This window comes from Macaca nemestrina, chromosome 10 (genome assembly GCF_043159975.1).
Source record: "Macaca nemestrina isolate mMacNem1 chromosome 10, mMacNem.hap1, whole genome shotgun sequence".
Classification (NCBI taxonomy): Eukaryota; Metazoa; Chordata; class Mammalia; order Primates; family Cercopithecidae; genus Macaca; species Macaca nemestrina.
Genome location: NC_092134.1, coordinates 33348337 through 33372707, shown reverse-complemented (window position 1 = coordinate 33372707; position 24371 = coordinate 33348337). Strand labels below are relative to the sequence as shown.

The 24371-nt window shown below is 36.4% G+C and overlaps 1 protein-coding gene across 13 annotated transcripts in view; it reads right to left on the bottom strand.

Moving 5' to 3' along the window:
• LOC105463367 (ankyrin repeat and sterile alpha motif domain containing 1B) overlaps positions 1 to 24371 on the bottom strand; it is a 1291052-nt gene that overhangs the window by 1067343 nt on the left and 199338 nt on the right. For all 13 annotated transcript variants that reach the window (XM_071072455.1, XM_071072454.1, XM_071072448.1 and 10 more), the window contains exons 5-6: positions 5977 to 6052; positions 3785 to 3886 (exon numbers count right to left, since the gene is read on the bottom strand). In XM_071072455.1, coding sequence (XP_070928556.1) covers positions 3785 to 3886; positions 5977 to 6052 — 178 coding nt within the window. The remainder of the gene's footprint in view (positions 1 to 3784; positions 3887 to 5976; positions 6053 to 24371) is intronic.

Below are 24371 nucleotides of genomic sequence, written 5' to 3'. Positions count from 1 at the left end.
ATTTATTTTCTCATATCCTAAGTTTTCAAAAGAACTTCAAAAAACCAAACATATCAAAAGAACATCATGATGATCTTAAAGTTTTAATTAAAAAAAATACACCAGATTATTTGGGAGAAACTCTTGAACCCCTTTCTTCTAAAAACTAAACTTAAAACATTCTTTACTTAAAAATAAATTCACCTATTGAAGATACAATAAACTCCTTGTTCTCCTTACTTCCATCTGAAGATTTTAAACTGTCTGAAAGATGCTTTGAATAGATTTAAACCCTCAAACAGGAATGTCAAATTCAGATGGATACCACAACCAGCCAGGTAACATAAATGAATGAAATGGAGTAAGTTCATTTTAAAATGGTGCTGTAATCTTGTAAGATAAGTACAATTTGCATATTAACTTTATTTCCACAAAGAAATAATGTTCATTGCCATTATTCTTTAAGTAATGTCCTATACTCAGCCTATTTTTCATTTTTCCAGTTTTGATACAAATATAATATTAGGAATAGCAGCTTAAACTTAAATATTGCTTACTATGGACCCAGCATTGTTCTAAGTATTTTGTATACATTAACTCATCTAATCCTTACAAAACTATGACACAAGCACAATCTAAGTTTTAAAGATTACAAGTAAAGGGGGAATATTATTAACTTGTCCATGTTCATTCAGCTAATAGGTGGCAAAGTCAGATAAATATAAGACAAGAAAACATCTCGCTTTTCTCTTAATCACAAAGAAAACAGCATCTGAATGTAGAAATAAATGTTAACCAATATTCAGCCTCACAGACCATGTTTAACCAGAGAAAAAATGACCAATCTAAAGTTCATCCCTGAAATAAAACTTCTTTTAGAGAAACCAAAACTCCAGAGTTTGAGCTAAAATTCCAGATTTATTTTTTTTTTTATTTTTTTTTTTTTTGAAATGGAGTCGCTCTGTCACCCAGGCTGGAGTTCAGTGGTGTGACCTCAGCTCACTGCAAGCTCCACCTCCCTGGTTTAAGCCATTCTCCTGCCTCAGCCCCCTGAAGTAGCTGAGACTACAGACACGTGCCACCACACCCGGCTAATTTTTTTTGTATTTTTAGTAGAGACAGGGTTTCACCATGTTGGCCAGGCTGATCTCGAACTCCTGACCTCGTGATCCGCCCACCTCAGCTTCCCAAAGTGCTGGGATTACAGGCGTGAGCCACCACGCCCAGCCAAATTCTAGCTTTTTAAATGTTAACAGCTAATCCAATTTTTATGGAAACACAATGTGGGCTCAAAATATGTGATATAAACAAAGCATGTGTGCTATGTGCCAAAGCATTCAGCCCACAAGTGGCTAGTTTGTAACCTCTGTATAAAGATTAAATTAACAGATCTCTTTTCATACAGATCATTTGCTTATACTTCTTTATTCAAGAATCTTTTTCTTAAAATCTAATAAAGAAAATTTGTACTCTCATGCCAAACAAGTATGTCCTCATACCATTTAAATAATTTCTACCAGGGAAATCCAGGAATGCAAAGAACAGAGATGATGTGTTCACATTCTGAAATTTGCCAATAATTAGAGAACTTCAAAGATGTCCTGTATCCTGTATGCCCTGTCACAAATTAACATACCTAATTAATCTTGACCATTTAGGAAAGCAAAGATAGTTACTCCTATGTAACAACACTTTATCTTAGATAAACCAATGCAGTATGTTTTTAAAAAGTACATGATTATGTCACACCCCCTTTTCTAGTGAGTGACATTTATTTTGCTTTTCCCAAAAGACATATTACACACATGCTTCAGTTTTTAAAAGTTCAGTGAGAGGTGGCCAGGTGCAGTGGCTCACTCCTGTAATCCCAGCACTTTGGGAGGCCGAGGCGGGTGGACCACGAGATCAGGAGATCGAGACCATCCTGGTTAACACGGTGAAACCCCATCTCTAGTAAAAATATTTTTAAAAAAACTAGCCGGGCAAGGTGGTGGCCACCTGTAGTCCCAGTTACTCGGGAGGCTGAGGCAGGAGAATGGCGTGAACCCGGGAGGTGGAGCTTGCAGTGAGCCCAGAGGGTGCCACTTCACTCCAGCCTGGGTGACAGAGCAAGACTCCATCTCAAAAACAAAAACAAAAACGTTCAGTGAGAGGCTGGGCACCGTGGCTCCTGCCTGTAATCCCAGCACTTTAAGAGGCCAAGGTGGCTGGATCACCTGAGGTCAGGAGTTCAAGACCAGACTGGCCAATGTGGTAAAATCCCCTCTCTAATAAAAATACAAAAAGTAGCCGGACATGGTGGCAAGTGCCTATAATCCCAGCTACTTGGGAGGCTGAGGTAGAAGAATCACTTGAACCCAGGAGGTGGACATTGCAGTGAGCCAAGATCGCACCGCTGCACTCCAGCCTGGGCAACAAGAGCAAAACTCCCTCTCAAAAAAAAAAAAAACCACGCACACACACAAAAACAAAATTCAGTGAGACTCAAAATCCAATATGAAATGCAAAGCGTCTAGAGGGAGAAGACTGATAAAAATAGTATGTACCACTCTTATTTTTTAGCTTTTATTCAATTTAATTTTAATTTATATAAAAGGCTATGATTGGATTCTTCTCTGATTCATCTCTGCATGCATTTGACTTGCAATTAACTTCTTTATTGATAAGAAAATTGTAGGGGCCTGAACTTCCCTGAAATGTTTTGGAAATAGAGAAGAGAATACAATGGCTGCATATTGTGCTTCTATTCTTTTTACTCCTCCTTGGCTTTTGTTGACTACTGTATCTACATGTTCCCTGCCTGACTTGGTTTTAATTCATTTACCTTCCTGCAGAATAATGCTGTTCTTCAGCTTCCCAACTGACACCTAATAAAACCTATCTCACCACCCTCCTCTGTCATACTTGCAGCCAATCCATAACAAGTGTAGGAAATAATCACTGCTGAACAGGGTAGGAGCTAAAGGAGAGAAAAAACATCTGGGGTTTTTAAGTAACATGCTACATGACAGGCCTAATCATCAAACAGGAAAGGAAAGCATTTAAATCTAATTTTTAATAAAAGTTTTAGTTCAAGTGGTGAAGTATGCAAACTGCAAATAACAAAAATCATACCTAGATAGTTGTCAAACCTTCAACAGAGCTAATGACTGCCACTAACAACAAATGTACTTAAATGACTTTTACCAGAAACTAAGGCTGGTAAGACTGAGTTATTTTATACCATTGGATTAGGAAGGAAATAATCCGTATTCTTTTGGCTAAATACAATTTTTGTTATTATTGATAATCTAACATTTAGATATAAGCTCTGCCACTTAAGATACATGAATTTGAACAAATCAAATCTCTCAGAGCCTCAGTTTCCCTTATGTGCAAAAATAAAATAATGCCTGACTTATCTTACTTCATAGGGTCATAGAAACCAAAGTAGTAGCAAATCCCTGAAAACACTCAAAGTATTATTCAAATGTGAAATAATACTTAATCATCACTACTTTATAGCTTTATTAACTTCCAGCTCATAACTACATATTTACTACATATATATGAATTTTAAAAATACTTCTAATATCAAATGAGTAAATAAACACTTTAACTTCTTTAAAATACTTACTGAGTAGTTAAAGACCAAAAATAAAACACTAAAAGATATTATTATTTAGTTTAAAAGTCTGCCATAAAAAATAAAACTAGTAAGTTTGTTCAAAAGTAAACACTAACTCAAAATCAAAAAGAAAACTATAACAGTTTTAACCTGATCTTAACTTTAAGGCAAACTCATCCATCATTCAATACTGTTTACCTTGTAAGAGTGTTGCAATCTGGAGAGATTTCTGAGATGGATGTTCTTTCAGAATGTCCAAGACAGTTCTACCTAAGCTATCCTTTATGTTGGCATCAATTCCTGAAAGAAAAAGAAAAACTCACTAGATATACACCACTGAAGTGTTCTCAAAAGATACTATCAGTATCTAACTGCTGTAATTTCAAACATATACAGACCAAGCACTAAAAGTGATTTTAAAAAAATTAAGTTCTACACACACACACACACACACACACACACACACACACACACACACACGCACGCACAAGATTTTAGCAAGAAAGAAGGCAGGGGCCTATTGTTACCAAAGATTAGGAACATTCTTGATCACGAGTTAACTCTCAAAGGGCACCCACCCAATGCTTAAGATTGTTTTTCAGGACCCTATGGTATCTTTTTTTTTTTTTTTTTTTTTTTTTTTTTGAGATGGAGTCTTGCTCTGTCGCCCAGGCTGCAGTGCAGTGGCATGATCTCGGCTCACTTCAAGCTCCGTCTCCCAGGTTCACGCCATTCTCCTGCCTTAGCCTCCCAAATAGCTGGGACTACAGGTGCCCACCACCACGCCCAACTAATTTTTTTGTTGTTGTTTTTTTGTATTTTTAGTAGAGATGGGGTTTCACTGTGTTAGCCAGGATGGTCTTGATCTCCTGACCTCGTGATCTGCCCGCCTTGGCCTCCCAAAGTGCTGGGATTACAGGCGTGAGCCACCGCGCCCGGCCAACCCTATGATATCTTTGGGTTATAACTACTTAACTCAATAGCACACTATCACACTGAAAAATGTTATTGATTTAGAATGTGAATTCCTAAAGCATAATGGTCATGTGATTTATATTCTCTGTATAATATGGTAAAAATATTTAGTAGATTATAATCATGTACCATGTAAGTAACATAAGAACAGTCTTAGAACACTTGAATATTCATAGAGTTGAAAAAGGATGATTATTTTGAACTGTTGTCCACACAGAATTTATTCAAATACAAGGTCAAATACTCCATGATATTTATTTATCCTAGATTGTATTTGTCAGTCACATTCATCATCCATTTGATGAGCAAACTTATTGAAGTGTGTAACTAAAACACCTGTTATTACTTTCATTGTGGAAATATATATTGTATGAAAGAACTTATTTTAACGTAGCAAATAGCTTTCACTGCCCTAAAAATTTTATGAATTTTCCAAACACATAATTGCAAAAAAAAAAAAAAAAAAAAAAAAAAGCCAATTTACAGGATCTGGTCCCAAATGTTAGTCCATTGTAAGATTATTAAATACATGTTTAAATTTGCATAGGAATGTGTGACCAGCACATAATAATATTTAGGTGGTTTCCTCAAATCGTTTGTTGTAACACCACACTGCATGACAAAGTTAAATATAAATGAAACTTTAACTTTGTTAAATTATGTACAAATACAATCACAATACAATAGTCTGCCAATGTTTTTCATTTTATTTTTTTAGAGGAAAATAAACACACTATATTCCATAACATGAAAAATTTCCATCAGTTGTTTACAAGCATGAATTTGTACCCATGCCTTTTGATCTTTAAAACAAATCTGACCTCAATTTTAGTTTTATTTCATTTCAATCAGAAAGTACATGTGAAAATAAATAAGCCAACTTTATCATTCCTTCAAAACACTCCCTTTGAAAGGTTCCCTTTAAAATAAATTTCTGTAGCCTACTAAAAATAGTTACTCAGTTAATGAACTAACTAGGACAATTTACCTTAAGGAGAAGGAGCTCAAATCTCTGTTTACTGTAGTTCACAATATAAAACATAGAAAAACTATTATGTTCTTCAATAAACCAAACAATTGTGACAATTTCTCACGGATCAATTCCTCTCTCTTACAGAAGGCAGAAATCTCCTTTTTCTTTTGGCAGTTTACCTCTAAAGTACTTAAATGCATAAAATTGTAATAACTAAGAAGTTTGTACTTAAAACATGTATTGCAAAAACGAAGTTGCACATTGATATCAATGTTATCTAAATACTGAAGCTCAGTTCTACATAATATGAATACATATCTGCATTTTAGAGTAAAGACAAGAGGGTGATTTGTGAAGAAAACTGTGTTGTTTTCCTTTGTCTATTCCCAAAATAGAAATGGTATCTGGCAGGATAAGCTCCATGCAGAATCACAATAGTTACCTGTTTCTAACAGAACTCGTACAACATCCACCTTTCCAAACAAAGCTGCTTCATGAAGTGCACTCCCCTTTTCTGTCTGGAAAAAAAAAAAGTAAGAAAAAAGAAAGCACGGTTGTATTTGGAGTGCTTACAGGTTTAAAAAAAAATGCTCACATTTTATATATTCATACATATTTTCTGTACTCTCAGGCCTCCCTAACAGAAAGGTAACATGGAATAAAGAAGAGATTCTGAAAGAAAAATCCATTGTCTTGGGGATTATAAAACACCTCTGCTTCTAAATAGAAATTTGGGCCAGGTGCAGCGACTCACGTCTGTAATCCCAACACTTTGGGAGACTGAGGCAGATGGATCACCTGAGGTCAGGAGTTCGAGACCAGCCTGGCCAACATGGCAAAACCCCATCTTCTCTACTAAAAATACAAAAATTAGCCACGCGTGGTGGTACATGCCTGTAATCCCAGCTACTCAGGAGGCTGAGGCAGGAGAATCGTTTGAACTCAGGAGGCAGAGATTGCAGTGAGCCAAGATCATGCCACTGCACTCCAACCTGGGTGACAGAGTGAGACTCCATTTCAAAAATAAATAAATAAATAAATAAATAGCCATTTGACTTTGTTAATGTTAGTATGTCACCTTCTCTTAGCTTTAGCTCTCCTTAAGTATAAAATAAGAGAAGTAATGCCTACCTCACAAGGCTTTTGTGACTATGCAAGAAGCTCATTTAATCAGCATGCATTTATTAAACACCAATTATAGGCCAAGAGTAGCTGAAGGATATTCTGAGGTATGGAAATATCATCCTGGCCCTCATATATTCACATTCTATTTGAAGAGACAGATGTATAAACACAGATGCTCCCTGACTTCCAGTAGGGTTACCTCCTGATAAAGCCACCATAAATTGAGTATCCAATAAGTTGAAAATGCATTTAGGCCAGGTGCAATGGCTCATGCCTGTAATCCTAGCACTCTGGGAGGCCAAGGTGGGTGGATCACCTGAAGCCAGGAGTTCAGGACCAGTCTGACCAACATGGTAAAACCCCACCTCTACTAAAAATAGAAAAAAAATTAGCCAGACATGGTAGTGGGCACCTGTAATACCAGCTACTCAGGAGGCTGAGACAGGGGAATTGCTTGAACCAGGAAGGTGGAGGTTGCAGTAAGCTGAGATCGCACCACTGCACTCCAGCCTAGGTGACAGAGTGAGAATCCATCTCAAAAAAAAAAAAAGAAAAGAAAATGCATTTAAACACACTTAACCTACCAAACATCATAGCCTAGACTAGCCTACTTTAAATATGCTCAGAACACTTACATTAACTTAGAGTTGGGCAAAACCATTTAACACAAAGCCTATTTTATGATAAAGCATTGACTATCTCATATACCGCATATCGCTAGCCTGGGAAAACATCAAGATTCAAAATTTGAAGCATATCAAAATTGCAACAGTTTCACACCATTTTAAAGCTGAGAAATTGTTAAATTAAATCATTGTAAGTTGGGGGCTGTCTGTAAACATTTATGATAAATGAAATCTAAACAATTTAATGTAGCCATAAAAAAGAACAAAATCCTGTCATTCACAGCAACATGGATGGGCCTGGAGAATATTATGTTAAGTGAAATAAGTCAGGAACTGAAGGATAAATACCACATGTTCTCACATATGTGTGAGCTAAAAATGTTGGGCCCATAGAAGTAGAGAGTAATATTATGGTTATGAGAGGCTGGGCAGGGGATCAGGGAGAGAAGGATAGGGTGAATGACTACAAAATTACAGCTATATAGGAGGAAGAAGTCCTAGTATTATTTAGTAGGGTGATGATAGTTAATGATAATGGATTATATATTTTCAATTACTGGAAGAGAGGATTTCTGAATGTTCCCAACACAAAGAAATGACAAATGTTTGAAGTGATAGATATGCTAATTACCCTGTCATTACATACTATATTTCATGTATTGAAATATCATTCTGTATCCCTAAATATGTACAATTATTACATGCAACTAAAAGTAAAATTAAAAAGCAAAAAAAAAATTTAATGTGGCTTAACAAACCCAGATGATCTTTTCTCCCTGCTTTCCTCTCCATCCCATCCTTTGCCCATCACAACTCTCTTCCAAACCTCATACCCTATGCTCCAGGCATACTGAACTCTTTCATAATCATTTCATATTGCTTTCTTCCACAGGGAGTCTCAAAGGCTGGTCTCTCTGCCTGGCAGGATCTAACTCCTAGCACTCTTAATCTAGCCATATAGATATGCCACTAGTTAATTTTCAGCATGAATAAGAATCACCTGCTGAGATAGTTTAAAAACACATTTCTGGGCCCTATCCCCAGAGTTTCTGATTCAGTAGCCTGAGATTAGGCCCTAGAATTTCCATTTCTAACAAATTCCCCTGTGATTCTGTAGGTCTAAACAGTATGCTTTCAGAACCATGAGCATGTACTGTATCTTGAATCTTAGCTTAAAATAATTGCATTTATAAAGACATCCCTGGCCCCTGAAGTTTAGTGTTTTTCCTGGATGTTCCACATTAATCTATATTTTCCTTATCACAGCACTCATAATACCACATTACAATTTTATGTAATTGTCTAGTTCCCATAATAAACTGTAAGTTCAGTGGAAATGTAGGCCACATCTATTTTTTCACCATTGTATCCCCAATGCCTAGCAAAGTACTTTGAAAATATAGATGTTTAGGAATTCTTTTGAGGGCAAAAAGTGGAAGGAGGGAAGAACACAGGATGAAAAACTAGGACATTTTGTGAGTAGTGCAGGATGAGATTGATTCTGCCTTGAGGAAGCTCAAGGAAGATTCCAAAGATGATGCTTTTTCAGCTACACAAATGTTAGTTGTCTCTTTTTTTTTTTTTTCATTCTTTTTCTTCTTCTCTCAAGAATCTAACAAGTATCAGTAGGTCATGTGTGTGTGTGTGTGTGTGTATGTGTGTGTGTGTGTGTGTGCGTGTTTTCAATTGAATAGTATCAAGTTAGCAATTTTGTCACCCTATACTAAATGTGATCTCTAATGTGGGATTCTAATCTCAACTTGAAATAGAAATATCACTATGAAATAACATACAACGTAAAAACTTTTTTTTTTTTTTTTTTTTTTTTTTTTTTTTTTTTGAGATGAGTCTTGCTCTGTCGCCCAGGCTGGAGTGCTGTGGCATGATCTCGGCTCACTGCAACCTCCATCTCCCCGGTGCAAGCAATCTTCCTGCCTCAGCTTCCAAAGTAGCTTAGATTAAGGCATGCACCACCATGCCCAGCTAATTTTTGTACGTTTAGTAGAGATGGGGTTTCACTATGTTGACCAGGCTGGTCTTGAACTCCTGACCTCAAATGATCCACCCACGTCAGCCTCCCAAAGTGCTGGGCTCACAGGCATGAGCCACTGCGCCTGACCAAAGCTCTTTAATAAAAGTCTATTATATAATTAACCCAATCTAAAGTAGATAAGTACATTATTAAGGAGGTTTGAGGAACACTGAATATCAATGTGATCTGAATGTATCTTCAAGATGGAATGATTGGAATGCACTTGAATTATAATCTGACTGGCATATGTAGATACTGAAAAAATGGAAACAAAAAAATAATTTTTAAATATACAGCACAATTTTGAAGGAAATGAAAAACTGGAAACTGATTCGGCTCTTAAGAAAATATTTCAATGTGGGGCTTGAACATTTTATTTTTTCCCTTCCTTAAAAATACTTCTTGAAATAATCTAATTTTGCTCATTCTCATGCTGTTTTTCAACCAGGCTTCTGATTACTACTTTGATTCCCTTACACTTTTCACAAAATTTTGGACTTGATTTCAGAAAAATCCTTCCTGATATAGCGTGCTTTGGTTCATTCTGAAAACAAACTGAAGAATATTTTAATTCAGGATTGTGAGGGGAAAGAAATAGAATTCCACATAGCCTCAGCGAAAGGGGAGGACAGAAAGTATGAACCCCAGGGGTTAGCTTTGGAACAGGTATTTGTCCCAGGGCATCTGTCAACCCATGCTAGACTAGGGCCTGGACTCTAACCAGCCACTCAAGGTGTGAGTGGCAGTGGGGCAGAAGACAGTCTGAAGTCCAAGCAAGCTGAAAGCTTAGATGAGGGACCCCTGCAAAACTCTAAAACCTCTAAAGAACAACATCCTCAGTGAAAATTAAAACAACAACAACAACACATTGCACAGAAGGGGAAAGGATGTCTAACTAGGTCTTAGTTGTAGATAAGTGAAAAAAGTAAATCCCCCTAAGAATGTCTAACCACAATTCTACACTTATATGGTAAGTTTAAGGCAAAATTGTACAATTTATATGAACTCCAGATCTTCATCCAAAATGCAGAATCAAGTGGTCCCGGGTTTCTAGTAATACAGGCAGATATAAATGCTTAGAAAAAAGCAGATATAAATCCCCTCTGTAAAAGTACACCTTCAACTCAGGCCTCCAAATATTACAGCAGATGAAGCTCTAAGAAATACAAATTCAAAATTATAAATTATTGAATGTGAAAGGAAACATCCCACCATGAACAAGAATTAGTAAATAAAAAAAAGAATAAAACTCACAAAAATTTCACATATTGAAATGGTCAGCTATAGAATATAATATATATGTGATAAATAAGATGAAAGAACTAGAAAAGAATAATTATCAAAATTGACCAGAGGTGAAAACGAACCAACTAGCATTCTAGAAATAGAAAATATAATATTTAAAATCAATGGCTTAATAATATATATCTACTGAAAGGGTATTGAACGGGATGATAGTTTTTTTAAGTACATAATTGATAGGGTTTGGCTATGTCCCCACCCAAATCTCATCTTGAATTTTAGTTCCCATAATCTCCATGTGTCATGAAAGGGACCTGGTGGGAGGTAATTTACTCATGGAGGCAGTTACCCTCATGCTGTTCTCACAACAGTGAGTGAGTTTTCACAAGATCTAATGGTTTTATAAGGGGCTTTTCCCCCTTTGGCTCAGCACTTCTTCTTGTCTGCCACCACGCAAGATGTGACTTTGCTCCTCCTTCACCTTACTCCATGATTATGAAGCTTCCCCAGCCATGTGGAACTGTAAGTCAATTAAACCTCTTTCCTTTATAAATTACAACCTCAGGTATGTCTTTATTAGGAGACATACTAATAGGAGACTTAATTAGGAGAACAGACTAATACAATAATGCAATAAAAAAGAATAAGAGATGAAGGACAGAGCAAAATTGCAGAATATAAGCCTACACCATTTGTCTTCCCCACTGGAACACCGAATATTAACAACTATCTGCACACAGAAAAGCACTGTAACAAGAACCAAAAGTCAGGTGAACAATCACAGTATCTGGTTTTAACTTCCTACTGCTGAAACAGACACTGAGGAGGGCAGAAGAGAAAGTCTTCAATCACAGGCGCCGCCCTTCTTCCATTCCATGGCAGTGGCCATGCTGCAGATAGAAAATCTGTGCGTTTTAGGAAGGGAGAGGGCAGTGACTGAGGAACTTTACATTGAACTCAGTGCTGCTTTGTAGGAGTGGAAAATAAAGCTGTGTGGGGTTCAGCCAGTGCCCACACATTGAGGGGGCATTTGGACTAGCCCCAGTTAGAAGGGAATCACCCATCCCAGAGGTTGAAATGTGAGTCTCTCAACAAACCTCACCACTACACTGCAGACTGAAGTGCTCTGGGATCCTCAGTAAACTTGAAAGGCAGTCTAGGACACAAGCACTGCAATTCCTAGGCAAATCCTAGTGCTAGGCTGGGCTTAGAGCCAGTAGACAAGGTTGGCACATGACCTAGGGAGACACCAGCAGATAGGGTTAAGGAAGTGCCTATGCCATCCCTCCACCAACCCCAGGCAGTGCAGTTCGCAACAACAAAAGTAACTTCTCCCTTCTGTTTAAGGAGAGGAGAGTGAAGAGTAAAGAGGACTTTGTCTTGCATCTTAGATACCAGCTCAGCCATAGTAGGACAGGACACTGGGCAGAGTTGTGAAGCCCTAACTCCTGGACATTTCTAGATGTACGTTGGGCTAAAAGGGAACTCACTGCCGTGGAGGAAATAACTCAGTCCTGGCAGGATTCATCATCTGCTGACTAAAGAGCTCTTGGAGCCTAAATAATCAGCAGCAATAACCAGGGAGTATACCATGAGCCTTGTGGTCTGAGAAATGCTGGCTTCAAGGGTCATCCAGCACAGTCCCAGCTGTGGTGGCTAAGGTGAACAACTTCTGTTTGAAAACAGCAGAGGGAAAAGTAAAGGGGCCTTTGCCTTGCACCTAAGGTACTACTTTGGCCACAGTAGGAAAAAACAAGCAGGCACATGAGTCTCTGAGTCCAGGCCTAGGCTCTTGGACAACATTTCTGAATCTGTACTGGACCAGAGACGAGCCTACTACCCTACAGGGTGAGTCTGAGACCTCACAGCATTCATCATAAGCTGATGAAAGAGCCCTTGGGCTTTAAGTAAACACTGGCAGTGACCTAGAAGAACCCTCGTAGACCAAAAGTGGTGGTGGTCACAGGGAGAGGCTCCTGTGCCTGTGGAAAAGGGAAGAAAGAGTAAGAAGGACTTTGTAATGCAGTGTGAGTCTCAACTTAGCTGCAGTAAATTAGAACATAAGGTAAACTGCTAAGGTTTTTGACTCTAATCCTTGGCTTCCAGACAGCTACTCTGGACATGTCCAGGGTCTGGGGGAACTCACTGCCCTGAAGATAAGGATACAGTGCCAAGCTGGCTTCAGGTCTGACCCAATGCAATGCTAGTGGTGGTTTCCAAAGGGGTGTTTGCATCACCACACCCCCAGGTACAGGTGGCTCAGCACAGAAAGACAGACTCTGTTTCTTTGGGAGAAAGGAGAAAGAAGAGTATTTGCCTGGTAATACATAGAATTCTTCCAGATCTTATCCAATACGACCAAGGCAGTACCTCTATGAGTCTGCAAAAACCACAGTGTTAGTGGGTTTGGGGCCCAAATTTCCTTCAAATGCCTGGAAAGTCTTCCTAAGAAGGACAGATACAAACAAGCCCAGACTGTTAAGACTACAGTCAATATCTAACTCTTCAATGCACAAATACTGATGAATATCTATAAGCATCAAGACCACCCAAGAAAACATGACCTCACCAAATGAACTACATAAGGCACCAGGGACAAGTTCTGGAGAAAAAATAGATATATGCTATTTCAGACAGAGGGTTTAAAATAGCTGTTTTGAGGAAACTCAAAGAAATTCAAGATAACACACAGAAGGAATTCAGAATTCTATCAGATAAATTTAACAAAGAGAATGAAATAATTTTAAAAAATCAAGCAAAAATTCTAGAGTTGAAAATTGCAATTGATGTAATGAAGAATGCATTAGAGTCTCTTAAGAGCAGAATTAGTCCAGAAGAAAAAATTAATGAGCTTGAAGACGGGTATTTGAAAACACACTCAGAGTCTGTGGCCATACCACCCTGAATGCGCCCGATCTTGTCTGAAAACGAGAATCTGAGAAGAGATTCTCTCTTCTCAGAAGAGAGAAAATAAAAAAAGAGAAGAGAAAATAAAAAAAGAATACAAAGCAATGAAACCTGCTTTCAAGATCTAGAAAACAGTCTCAAAAGGGCAAATCTAAAAGTTACCGGCCTTAAAGAGGAGGTTGAGAAAGAGTTAGGGGTATAAGGTTTATTCAAAGGGATAATATTGGAGAACTTCCCAAACCTAAAGAAAGATATTAACATTCAAGGACAAGAAGGTTATAGAGCACCAAGCAGATTTAAACCAAAGAAGACTACTTCAAGGCATTTAAGAATCAAACTCCCAAAGGTCAAAGATAAATAAATAATCCTAAAAGCAGTAAGAGAAAATAAACAAATAACATACAATGGAGCTCCAATATATCTGGCAGCAGACTTTTCAATGGAAATCTTACAGGTCAGGAGAGTGGCATGACATATTTAAAGTGCTGAAAGAAGAAAACTTTTACCCTAAAATGGTATATCTGGCAAAAATATCCTTCAAGCATGAAAGAGAAATAAAGACCTTCCCAGACGAGCAAAATCTGAGAGATTTCATCAACACCAGAGCTGTCTTACAAGAAATGCTAAAGGGAGTTCTTCAATCTGAAAGAAAAGGATGTTAATAAGCAATAAGAAATCATTTGAAGGTGCAAAACTCATTGGTAATAGGCCACAGAAAACCCTGAATAACACTGTAATGATGGTTTGAAAACTACTTTTATCTTAAGTAGAAACATTAAACAATGAACCAAAAATTAATAATGACTACAACAAATTTTCAAGACACAGAGAATGTGTGTCTTGAAAGACATAAGAGAAACAACAAAAAGACATAAAGAGAAACAACAAAAAGTTAAAAAGTTGGGTGACAAAGTTAAAGTGTATAGTTTTTATTAGTTTTCTTTTTCTGTGTTTGTTTGTTAGTTTATGCAATCAGTGTTGTCATCAGTTTAAAGTAATGGGCTATAAGGCAGTATTTGCAAGCCTCATGGTAGCTTCAAATAAAAAAACATACAATGGGTACACAAAAAAAATTAAAAAGCATGAAATTAAAGCCTACTGCCAAAGAAAATCACCTTCATGAAAAGGAAGACAGGAGGAAAGGAAAGAAGGAAGAACAGACTGCCAAGAAAAGAGAGAGAGAAAAATAACAAAATGACAGGAGTAAGTCCTTACTTATCAACGATAACATTAAATGTATATGGAGTAAACTCTCCAATCAAAAGACACAGAGTGGCTGAATAGATGAAAAAACAAAACCCAATGATCTGATGCCCTCAGGAAGTACATGTTACCTGTAAGGATATACACAGATTAAAAATAAATGGATGTAAAAAGATACTCCATGTCAACAAAAACCAAAAAACCGCAGGAGTAGCTATACGTATATTAGGCAAAATAGATTTTAAGACAAAAATTGTAGGAAAAGACAAAGAAGGTCATTATATAATGACAAAGGGGTCAATTCAGCAAGAGGATATTACAATTGTAAATATATATGCACCAAACACTGGAGTACCCAGATATATAAAGCAAATATGATTAGTGCTAAAGAGAAAGATAGACCTACATACAATAATAGCTGGAGACTTCAACTCCCCACTTTCAGCATTGGATAGATTTTCCAGACAGAAAACCAGCAAATAAACATTGGCCTTAATCTGCACTTTAGAAAAAATAGAACATTTTATCTGATGGCTGCAAAATACACATTCTTCTCCTCAGCACATGGATCATTCTCAAGGACAGACTATGTGTTAGGTCACAAAACAAATTTTTAAACATTTTTTAAAAATGAAAAAATATCAAGCATCATCCCTGACCACAGTGGAATAAAACTATAAATCAATAACAAGAGAAATTTTGGAAACTATACGAACAGATGAAAATTAAACAATATGCTCCTGAATAAGTGGGTCAATGAAGAAATTAGAAAGAAAATTTTAAAATTCCTTGAAATAAGATCATGGAAACACAGCATACCAAAACCTATGGGATACAGCAAAAGCAGTACTAAGAGGAAACTTTATAGCCATCAGTGCCTACATCAAAAAGGAGGAAAAACTTCAAATAATCTAATAATGCATCTTAAAGAATTTAAAAAGCAAGGGTAAGCTGAATGCAAAATTAAGAGAAGAAAGGAAATAATAAGGATCAGAGTAGACATAAATGAATTTGAAATGATTAAAAAAAAGACAACATATCAATGAAACAAAAAGTTCTTGTTTTTAAAAGAACACAATTGACAATCCTTTAGCCAGACTAAGACAAGAGAGAAGACCCAAATAAATGAAATCAGAAATGAAAAAGGAGACATTACAACTAATATCACAGAAATTCAAAGGATCCATTAGTGGCTGATATGAACAACTGTATACCAACAAACTGAAAAATCTAGAAGAAATGGATAAATTCCTAGATACATACAACCTACTAAAATTGAACCATTAAGAATTCCAAAGCCTGAACAGATCAATAACAAGTAACAAGATCGAAGCCATAATAAAAAGTCTCCCAGTAAAGAAAACTGCAGGACAGATGACTCTGCTGATGAATTCTACCAAACATTTAAAACACTAATACCAATCCTACTCAAACTGTTCTGAAAAACAGAGGAAGATGGAATACTTACAAACCCATTCTACAAGACCAGTATTAATCAGATACTAAACCCAAAGACACATCAAAAAAAGAAAACTATAGACCAATATCTCTAATTGCTATTGATGTAAAAATCCTTAACAAAACATAAGCAAACCAAATTCAACAACAAAGTAGGATTTATCCCTGTGATGCAAGGATGGTTCAACATATGCAAATCAATCAATGTGATACTCTGTATCAACAGAATGAAGGACAAAAAACATGATCATTTCAACTAACACTGAAAACATATTTGATGAAGTCCAACATCCCTTCCTAATTAAAAAAAAATACTCAAAACACCTCAATGTAATAAAAGCCATCTATGACAGACTCACGGCTAGTACCATACTGCATGGGGGAAAACCAAAAGCCTTTCCTCTAAGATCTGGAATACAACAAGAATGCCCACTTTCACCACTGTTACTCAAAATAGAACTGGAAATCCTAGCTAGAGCAATTAAACAAGAGAAAGACATAAAGGGCATCCAAATTGGAAAGGAAGAAGTCAAATTATCCTTGTTTGCAGATAATACAATCTTGTATTTGGAAAAACCTAAAGACTCCACTGAAAAACTATTAGAACTGATAAACAAATGTAGCAATGTTGCAGGATACAAAATTAACATACAAAAATCAGCAGCATTTCTATATGCCAACAGTAAACAATGCGAAAAAGAAAATTTTTAAAATCCCATTTACAGTAGCCACACATAAAACTAAACACCTAGGAATTAATCAAAGAAGTGAAAAATCTCTACAATGAAAACTGTAAAATACTGATGAAAGAGATTGAAGAGGACACCAAAAATGGAAAGATATTCCATGTTCATGAACTGGAAGAATCAATATTGTTAAAATGTCCAAACTAACCAAAGCAATCTACAGATTCAAGGCAATACCTATCAAAATACCAATGACATTTTTCACAGAATGGAAAAACAATCCCAATATTTATACAGAATCACCAAAGACCCAGAATAGCCAAAGCAGACCTGATCAAAAAGAATAAAACTGAAGGAATAATATTACGTGACTTCAAATTATACTACAGAGCTATAGTAACCAAATCAGAATGGTACTGGCATAAAATCAGACACATAGACCAATGGAACAAAATAGAAAATCTAGAAAAAAATCCACACACCTACAGTGAACTCATTTTTGACAAAAGAGCCAAGAACATACACTGGTAAAAAGACAGTCTCAATAAATGGTGCTGGTAAAACTGAATATCCATATGCAGAACAATGAAACTAGACTCCTACCTCTCACAATATACAAAACTCAAATCAAAATGGATTAAAGATTTAAATCTAAGACTTCAAACTCTGAAACTACTACAGAAAAACTTTGAGAAAAATCTCCAGGACATTAGTCTCAGCAAAGATTTCTTGAGTAATACTCCACAAGCACAAAGAACCAAAGTAAAAATGGACAAATGGGATCATATTAAGTTAAAAAGCTTCTGCACAGCAAAAGAAACAATCAACAAAGTGAAGAGACAACCCACAGAATGGGAGAAAATATTTGCAAACTACTCATCTGACAAGGGATTAATAACCAGAATATATAAGGAACAAAAAAACTTTATAGGAAAACATCTAGTAATCCAATTGAAATACTGGCAAAACATTTGAATAGACATTTCTCAAAAGAAGACACACAAATGGCAAACAGCTATATGAAAAGGTGCTCAGCATCATTGATCATCAGAGAAATGCAAATTAAAACTACAATGAAATGTCACCTCACCCCAGTTAAAATGGCTTTTATCCAAATGTTAAGCAATAACAAATGCTGGTGAGGATATGAAAACAAGGGAATCCTCATATACTGTAGGTGGGAATGTAAATTAGTACAACCACTATGAAGAACAGTTTGGAGGTTCCTCAAGAAACTAAAAATAGAGCTACCAAATGATCCAGCAATCCCACTGCTGGATACCTACCCCAAAGAAAGGAAATCAGTATTTTGAAGAGATATTTACAATCTCATGTTTGTTGTGGCACTCTTCACAATAGCCAAGATTTGGAAGCAATCTAAGTGTCCATCAACAGAAGAAAGGATAAAGAAAATGTGGTATACACACACACACACACATTTTCTTGGAGTACTATACAGCCACACAAAAAGAATAAGATTCTGTCATTTGCAACAACATGGATGGAACTGGAAATCATTACATTAAGTGAAATAAGCCAGGCTCAGACACACAAACATCACATGTTCTCAGTTGTTTGTGGGATCTAAAAATCAAAACAATTGAACTCATAGAGAAAGAAGGATGGTTACCAGAGGCTGGGAAGGGTAATGGGAGCACAGAGGTTAGAGGGAGGTGGGAATGGTTAAATGGTACAAAAAATAGAAAGAATGAATAAGACCTAGTATTTGATAGCACACAGGGGCACTATGATCAATAAGTATTCAACTGTACATTTAAAAATAAAACAATAAAATTGTTTGTAACACAAAAGATAAATGCTTGAGGGGATGGATACTCAATTTCCCATGATGTAATTATTGTACATTGCATACGTGTACCAAAATATCTCATGTACCCCATAAATACACACACCTACTATGTACCCACAAAAATTTTACATTTAAAATTTTTTAAATGGTTACAGAAACAAATAAGCAAAGAAGGTAAAAAAGAAATATGAGATAGAAAATATGAAAGACGGAATAAAATAAGAGGATTCAATATATGTCTAATCAGAGTTTTAGAAGAAGAAGATAGAGGTAAATAATAGTCAGTGGCTAAGAACTTTACGTAATTAATAAGACACTAAGTTCCAGGACCAGCAAGAAAGATAAATGAAAAGAATACATCCTGGACATATCACAGTAAAACTACAAAACTACTAAGATAATAACTTTAAAACACCCTGAGGGAAAAAAATGCCTAAAAAGAAGTAATAATTATATCAATAGCTGACTTCTCAACAAAAATATAGTCAGAAGAAAGTATAATGCCTTCATGTGACAAGAGAAAAAAAACTATCAACCTAGCATTCTACATTCAGCCAAACTACCTTCTAAGAATGAGAGTAAAATAAAAACATTTTCAGACAGACTAAAAATGAATGGTTACTTAAGGCTCTTACTGAAAGAACTTCTATAGGATATAATTCAGAAAAGGAACTGAGATGCAAGAAGTAATGATAAATAAAGAGAACAGTTAATATGAGGCTAAATCTAAACAAATATTTAAAAATATAGTAGTGTCTACTTTCGGCACTGATTTGGTTTCCCAGGTACTTTGATAAAGGATGATGCACACTGTAGACACTGAAAGGGTCCCACCTTATATACAGGGAATATATTCCAAGCATCCCAGTGGATGTCTAAGACCAAGGATAGTGCTGAACCCGAATGTCATCCATCAGAATTCATTTCTGTTCATGTCTTCCATCAACAAATATAAGGCCTTTTCCATCTTAACTAAGCACTTACTGTGCACTATAGCTGTAACTTCTGCAGTTTGAGGCGCAACAGCAAAACTAGTACAAATTTCTTTTTCTTTCTTCTCAACTTCAGAGAGAGGATTCATTCTTACCATAGATCTTAGCAACCTCTGCGTACAAGTTTTTCTTTTCTTTAGTAGGTCAAGAACTTCCACCTTTTCACTTAGAGGAAGCACTTCACAGCTTCTCTTTGGAATATTCAAATTGTCAGCATCACTACTCTTGTGCTTTGGGGCCATTATTAAGTAAAATATGGGTGACTTGAACCCAAGCAGTGCAATACCAGAACAGTCGATCTGATAACCAAGAGGGCTACCAATAGGCGAGTAGTGTCTACAGCACAGAGATGCTGGACAAAGGGATGATTCATGTCCCAGGCAGGACAAAGTACGATGGTGAGAGGTTTCATCATGCTACTCAGAATAGCATGCAATTTAAAACTTATAAGTTGTTTATTTCTATAATTGTCCATTTAATGTTTTCAGACCGTGGTTGACTGCAAGCATCTGAAACTACAGAAAACTAAACCTCAGATAAAGGTTGGATGGGTGGCAGGGGGTGGGGGGAACTATTATATTCCAGACAATGAAAATACATAATCTCCACCATAAATCAACAAATCTCTTTCTGCAAAAAGCAGATGTAGCAAACCTGGGTTTCAGTGGCAGTTTGGCTTTTAATAGCTTGGGAAAATCACTTTATATCTCTGAAAATTCATATATCCTATGAGAAAAATATTAAAAACCTAACAGATACATCCATGTTGTGTGGGAAAAATTAAAAATAAAACACAAATTTTAAAAACCTAATACAGTTATTAGGAAGGTTAAATAAGATAAACATACAACAAATAAGATTTTTTAAGTGTTTTATTAAACTATAAAGTAATGACAAGTATTATCAATAATATTTCTATTAAAAAAGCAATTAGAAAACCTATTTTTAAAAGTAACCTCAATTATGTTAATATTAATTACATACATGTATATCCTTTACATTATTCCAAGATAAAAATGCTATGTTAAGTAGAACTAATGTTTTCATACAATAAGAAGACACAGAATTCTTCAATAAAAATAGAAAAGGTTAGTAGATGATAAACATATTTTTAGCCTGTAAAAATGAATCCGTTTTTACAAATTCAAGGTTGTTGTAATTAGCTTCTTTGGTAAGAGAACACGAGAACTGTCAAATGGAATGGATTGGTCTCATAATTCTAAGGTAAACAGTGGTACCAAGAACTATTTACTGCTATCACAATGTTATCACATAGTGTACAGAATTTAAATATGTCAAACCCATGGACTTTTCAAAATATAGATTAATTATGTAATAATTTCTTTCTTTTCATCAGAGATCAGAAAAATTTAAGAATATTTTGCCAAGGTGTAAAGTAAGATTAAAAAAAAAAAAAAAGTGCCCTGTGGCTTATCACACCCTAGACAGAGTCCGTGTCTAATTGTCTAATATTCTCATTAAAATGAGCACTATTCTGTACATCCCAGCATTCTGCCCCAAATCTACAACCCATAACCGGCCAGACCTTGAAAAATTCTATTCTTGTGAAATATTTAGTCCAAAACATTTTATAAGAAAGTAGAAAGTCTACAAAAAAACAACATTCAACTACGTGAACCCAACGGCTCCTATCCCTGGAGATTTCAGTCCTGCTTTTCTTACGGATCGAAATTCTCCATTTTATTTAAAGTAATCATTTTAAACAAACAAAATTTCCAAAATAGATAATCATGCAGTTTATAACACAGTGACATTTCAAAACTTATCCAGTAACCACACATAAAGCACTCATAACATCTCAGCACCTTTTATGGGGGAAAAAAGACAAACTTCTGAACACAGTGATGAAAACAGCTGTGCAAAAAGTACTGAAATGATATATATGTTAACATCAATAACTGAATTGTTGATGAAAGCAAAAGAAATTCTCTCATTGATTAGAAACGTCTATTAAAGTCAAGCCTCGGTAGCACCAAAGCTGAGAAAAACAAGATAAGTCGCAGGAAAAAGGGAGAGAAGATGACGTTCATGTTTACAGCCCTGGGTTTCAGTTTCCCTTCTTTTTGGCGTTATATATTTCTGTGACTTCCATGGAAGCTCAGTTGTGCATTTAAAGGGATGTTTGTTATATTTTATCCAAAACTTAGGTTTTAAAGTCATTTTAGGTTGTTTTAAAGTCGTTTTTAGGTTATCTATTCTACCAGAGTGCCAAAACAGCAGATGGAAAAGGGAGGCAAAGATGTCAGAGCTTAGCTGCACTGGTTCCCCCTTCCAAATTTAGCACTCCAACCATAATCCTCCTGAAGCCTGCAAAAGAGAATGACGAGATAAAGGAAGACCAATTCCTGATTTAAGGAGAAAATAAAGATAACACTGATGATAAGCAATAAAGCAATAAAGATTGTGGTGACGATCAGTATAGAAAATAGCACAGATAGCATAAAACTGTGAGAAGCAAGACCCACAACTACTGTGACAACTGGTGAATACTGGAGATGAAGAAAAAACAACTAGAATGGCATTTAACTCAGAAGTAAAATTCCCTAGTACCCTGTTTGGTACTTAGCCATGTGGGCACCTCTTGGAATGAAAAAAAAAAAATCTTAAAAGATAACAACTCAACTTAGCATTTGTCAACAAACATATGATGTCTGAACAAGTTGGAAGGCAGCAGTTCTTTTGCATTAGCTAGATCATATCTAGAGGAGTAGGTTCAACTGTGGGTATCTAACTTTTAGGACCAATGACAGAATACAATGTGTCCAGAGAAGAGAGTGCCAAAGAATAAAGGACCCAGAAAAACATCGTGTCAAGAATAAAGGTTATAAGGATGTTTAAACTGGGAGGAAAATGGCATGAGAGAAATAAGGCATGTCTTCAAATAATTAAGAATACCATTGTTCCTATTCAAAAGAAGAAACCTCCCTCTATTAAACTGGGGACTTCAAGTCTTGGTCTTTACTCATTCTCTCTTCCTTCACTTCATATCAAAGGAATTATCCTTCTCTTCATTAACACTAATTCTCCACTTGTGCTCTTTATTCTACCACTTTCTGTTTCTTCTTGAATTTTGATCATCTCTGCCTCTTGCATCTTCAAGGCAATCTTTCTCCATAAACATATATACCGTTCTACTATTTAAAAACAAAACAAACAACCAAAGAAACTTCCCGTGAACCTGCTTTCACTTCAAGCTTCTATCCCCTATCTTACTTTTCTTTATTCCACACTTTATGAAGAGTCATCTTCCCTCTTTTAGGCACAATTTTTGCCTAGTTTCGTTCCTGCTGTATCCTCTGGCACATAGTAGGCACTCAATAAATATATGATAAATGAATTGATTACATGAAATTGTGCTGTCTTGGCATTCCCCTCATAACTGCTTCTTTACAGACCTCTTTTTCCGGAAACTCCCTGAATATTCTTTAATCAGCCTCTTCTCTCTCCCTACATTCTGTTTCTTGTAAGCCATTCTATCTCAGGCTTCATCTCTTACTCCTCTGAGGCTAGCCTCTTAGAAAATTAGCCCCATTTAAGGAGCACATCCAGAGAGACCTCTCTGACCCTTCCGTTTCAATCACAGCACCCAATTTGTTTCCATTATAGCACTCGCTGCAATTTGTCATTTTTATGTGGTTTATGTGCTTATCTTCTGTCATCCCTACTAGTCTATAACTCCATGAGAGCAGGAAACAAATTTTCTTCCTCTTGGAGCATAGTGCCTGGTAGCATGGCATGAGAAGGCAGGAGAGGCTAGGGTATCCTGACAGGGAAGCCAGGGTTCCGTTAAAAGTGAAAGAAAGGGAGTTGCTTAGGTAGTGAGTAAGATAAGTAAAGAAAGGCCTCCCTACTAAGGTGACATTGGAGAAGACACCTGAGGAAAGTAGGGGGAAGAAAGGCATAAGGGTTAGTAAGGCAGAGGCCTGGAGGTAGGAGTGTACATAATGTGTCCCAACAAGAACAACAAGGTCACTGTGGATGAAGCTAAGTGAAGAAGGGCAAAGAAGAGTAGGTGGTAGCTTTAGAAAGACAGTGAAACTAAGTAATATAAAACTGTATCAGACACTATAAGGACTCTGGCTTTTGCTCTGAGTGAAATGGAAAACCAATAGAAGTGTTTTTGAGCAGGAAAATGAAATTACCTGACTGAATGGGATCACTTCTGGCTGTTTGGCTGAAAATAGACTGAAGGGAGTATGTTATGGACTGTATCTGTGTACCCCAAAACTCACATGCTAAGGCCCTAACCTCCAGTGTGATTGTATTTGGATATATGGCCTTTCTGGAAGTAGTTAAGGTTAAATCAGGTCATAAGGGTGTGGCCCTAATCCAATGGAACTGGTGTCCTTATAAGAGAAAGAGGAAACATCAGAGAACTCTCTCTCCATTCATGCACAGAAGAAAGGCCATGTGAGGACGTAACAAGAAGGCAGCCATCTAACAAGCCAGGAAGAGAGCCCTCGCCCAGGAACTGAACTGGCCGGAACTTGATCTTGGACTTCCTAGCCTCCAGAACTGTGAGAAAATAAATTTCCGTTGCTTAAGCCACTCAGTCTATAATATTTTGCTGTGGCAACCTAAGCAGACAATACAGAAGCCAAAAAAAAAAAAAAAGGGAGGAAAACTATCAGGAGGCAAGAGATGATTAGGTCTTGGACTACGGTGTTAATCTTGAAGATAATGTAAAGTAGTGAAATTCTAGATACAGTTTGAGCACAGAACCACTAGGATTGCT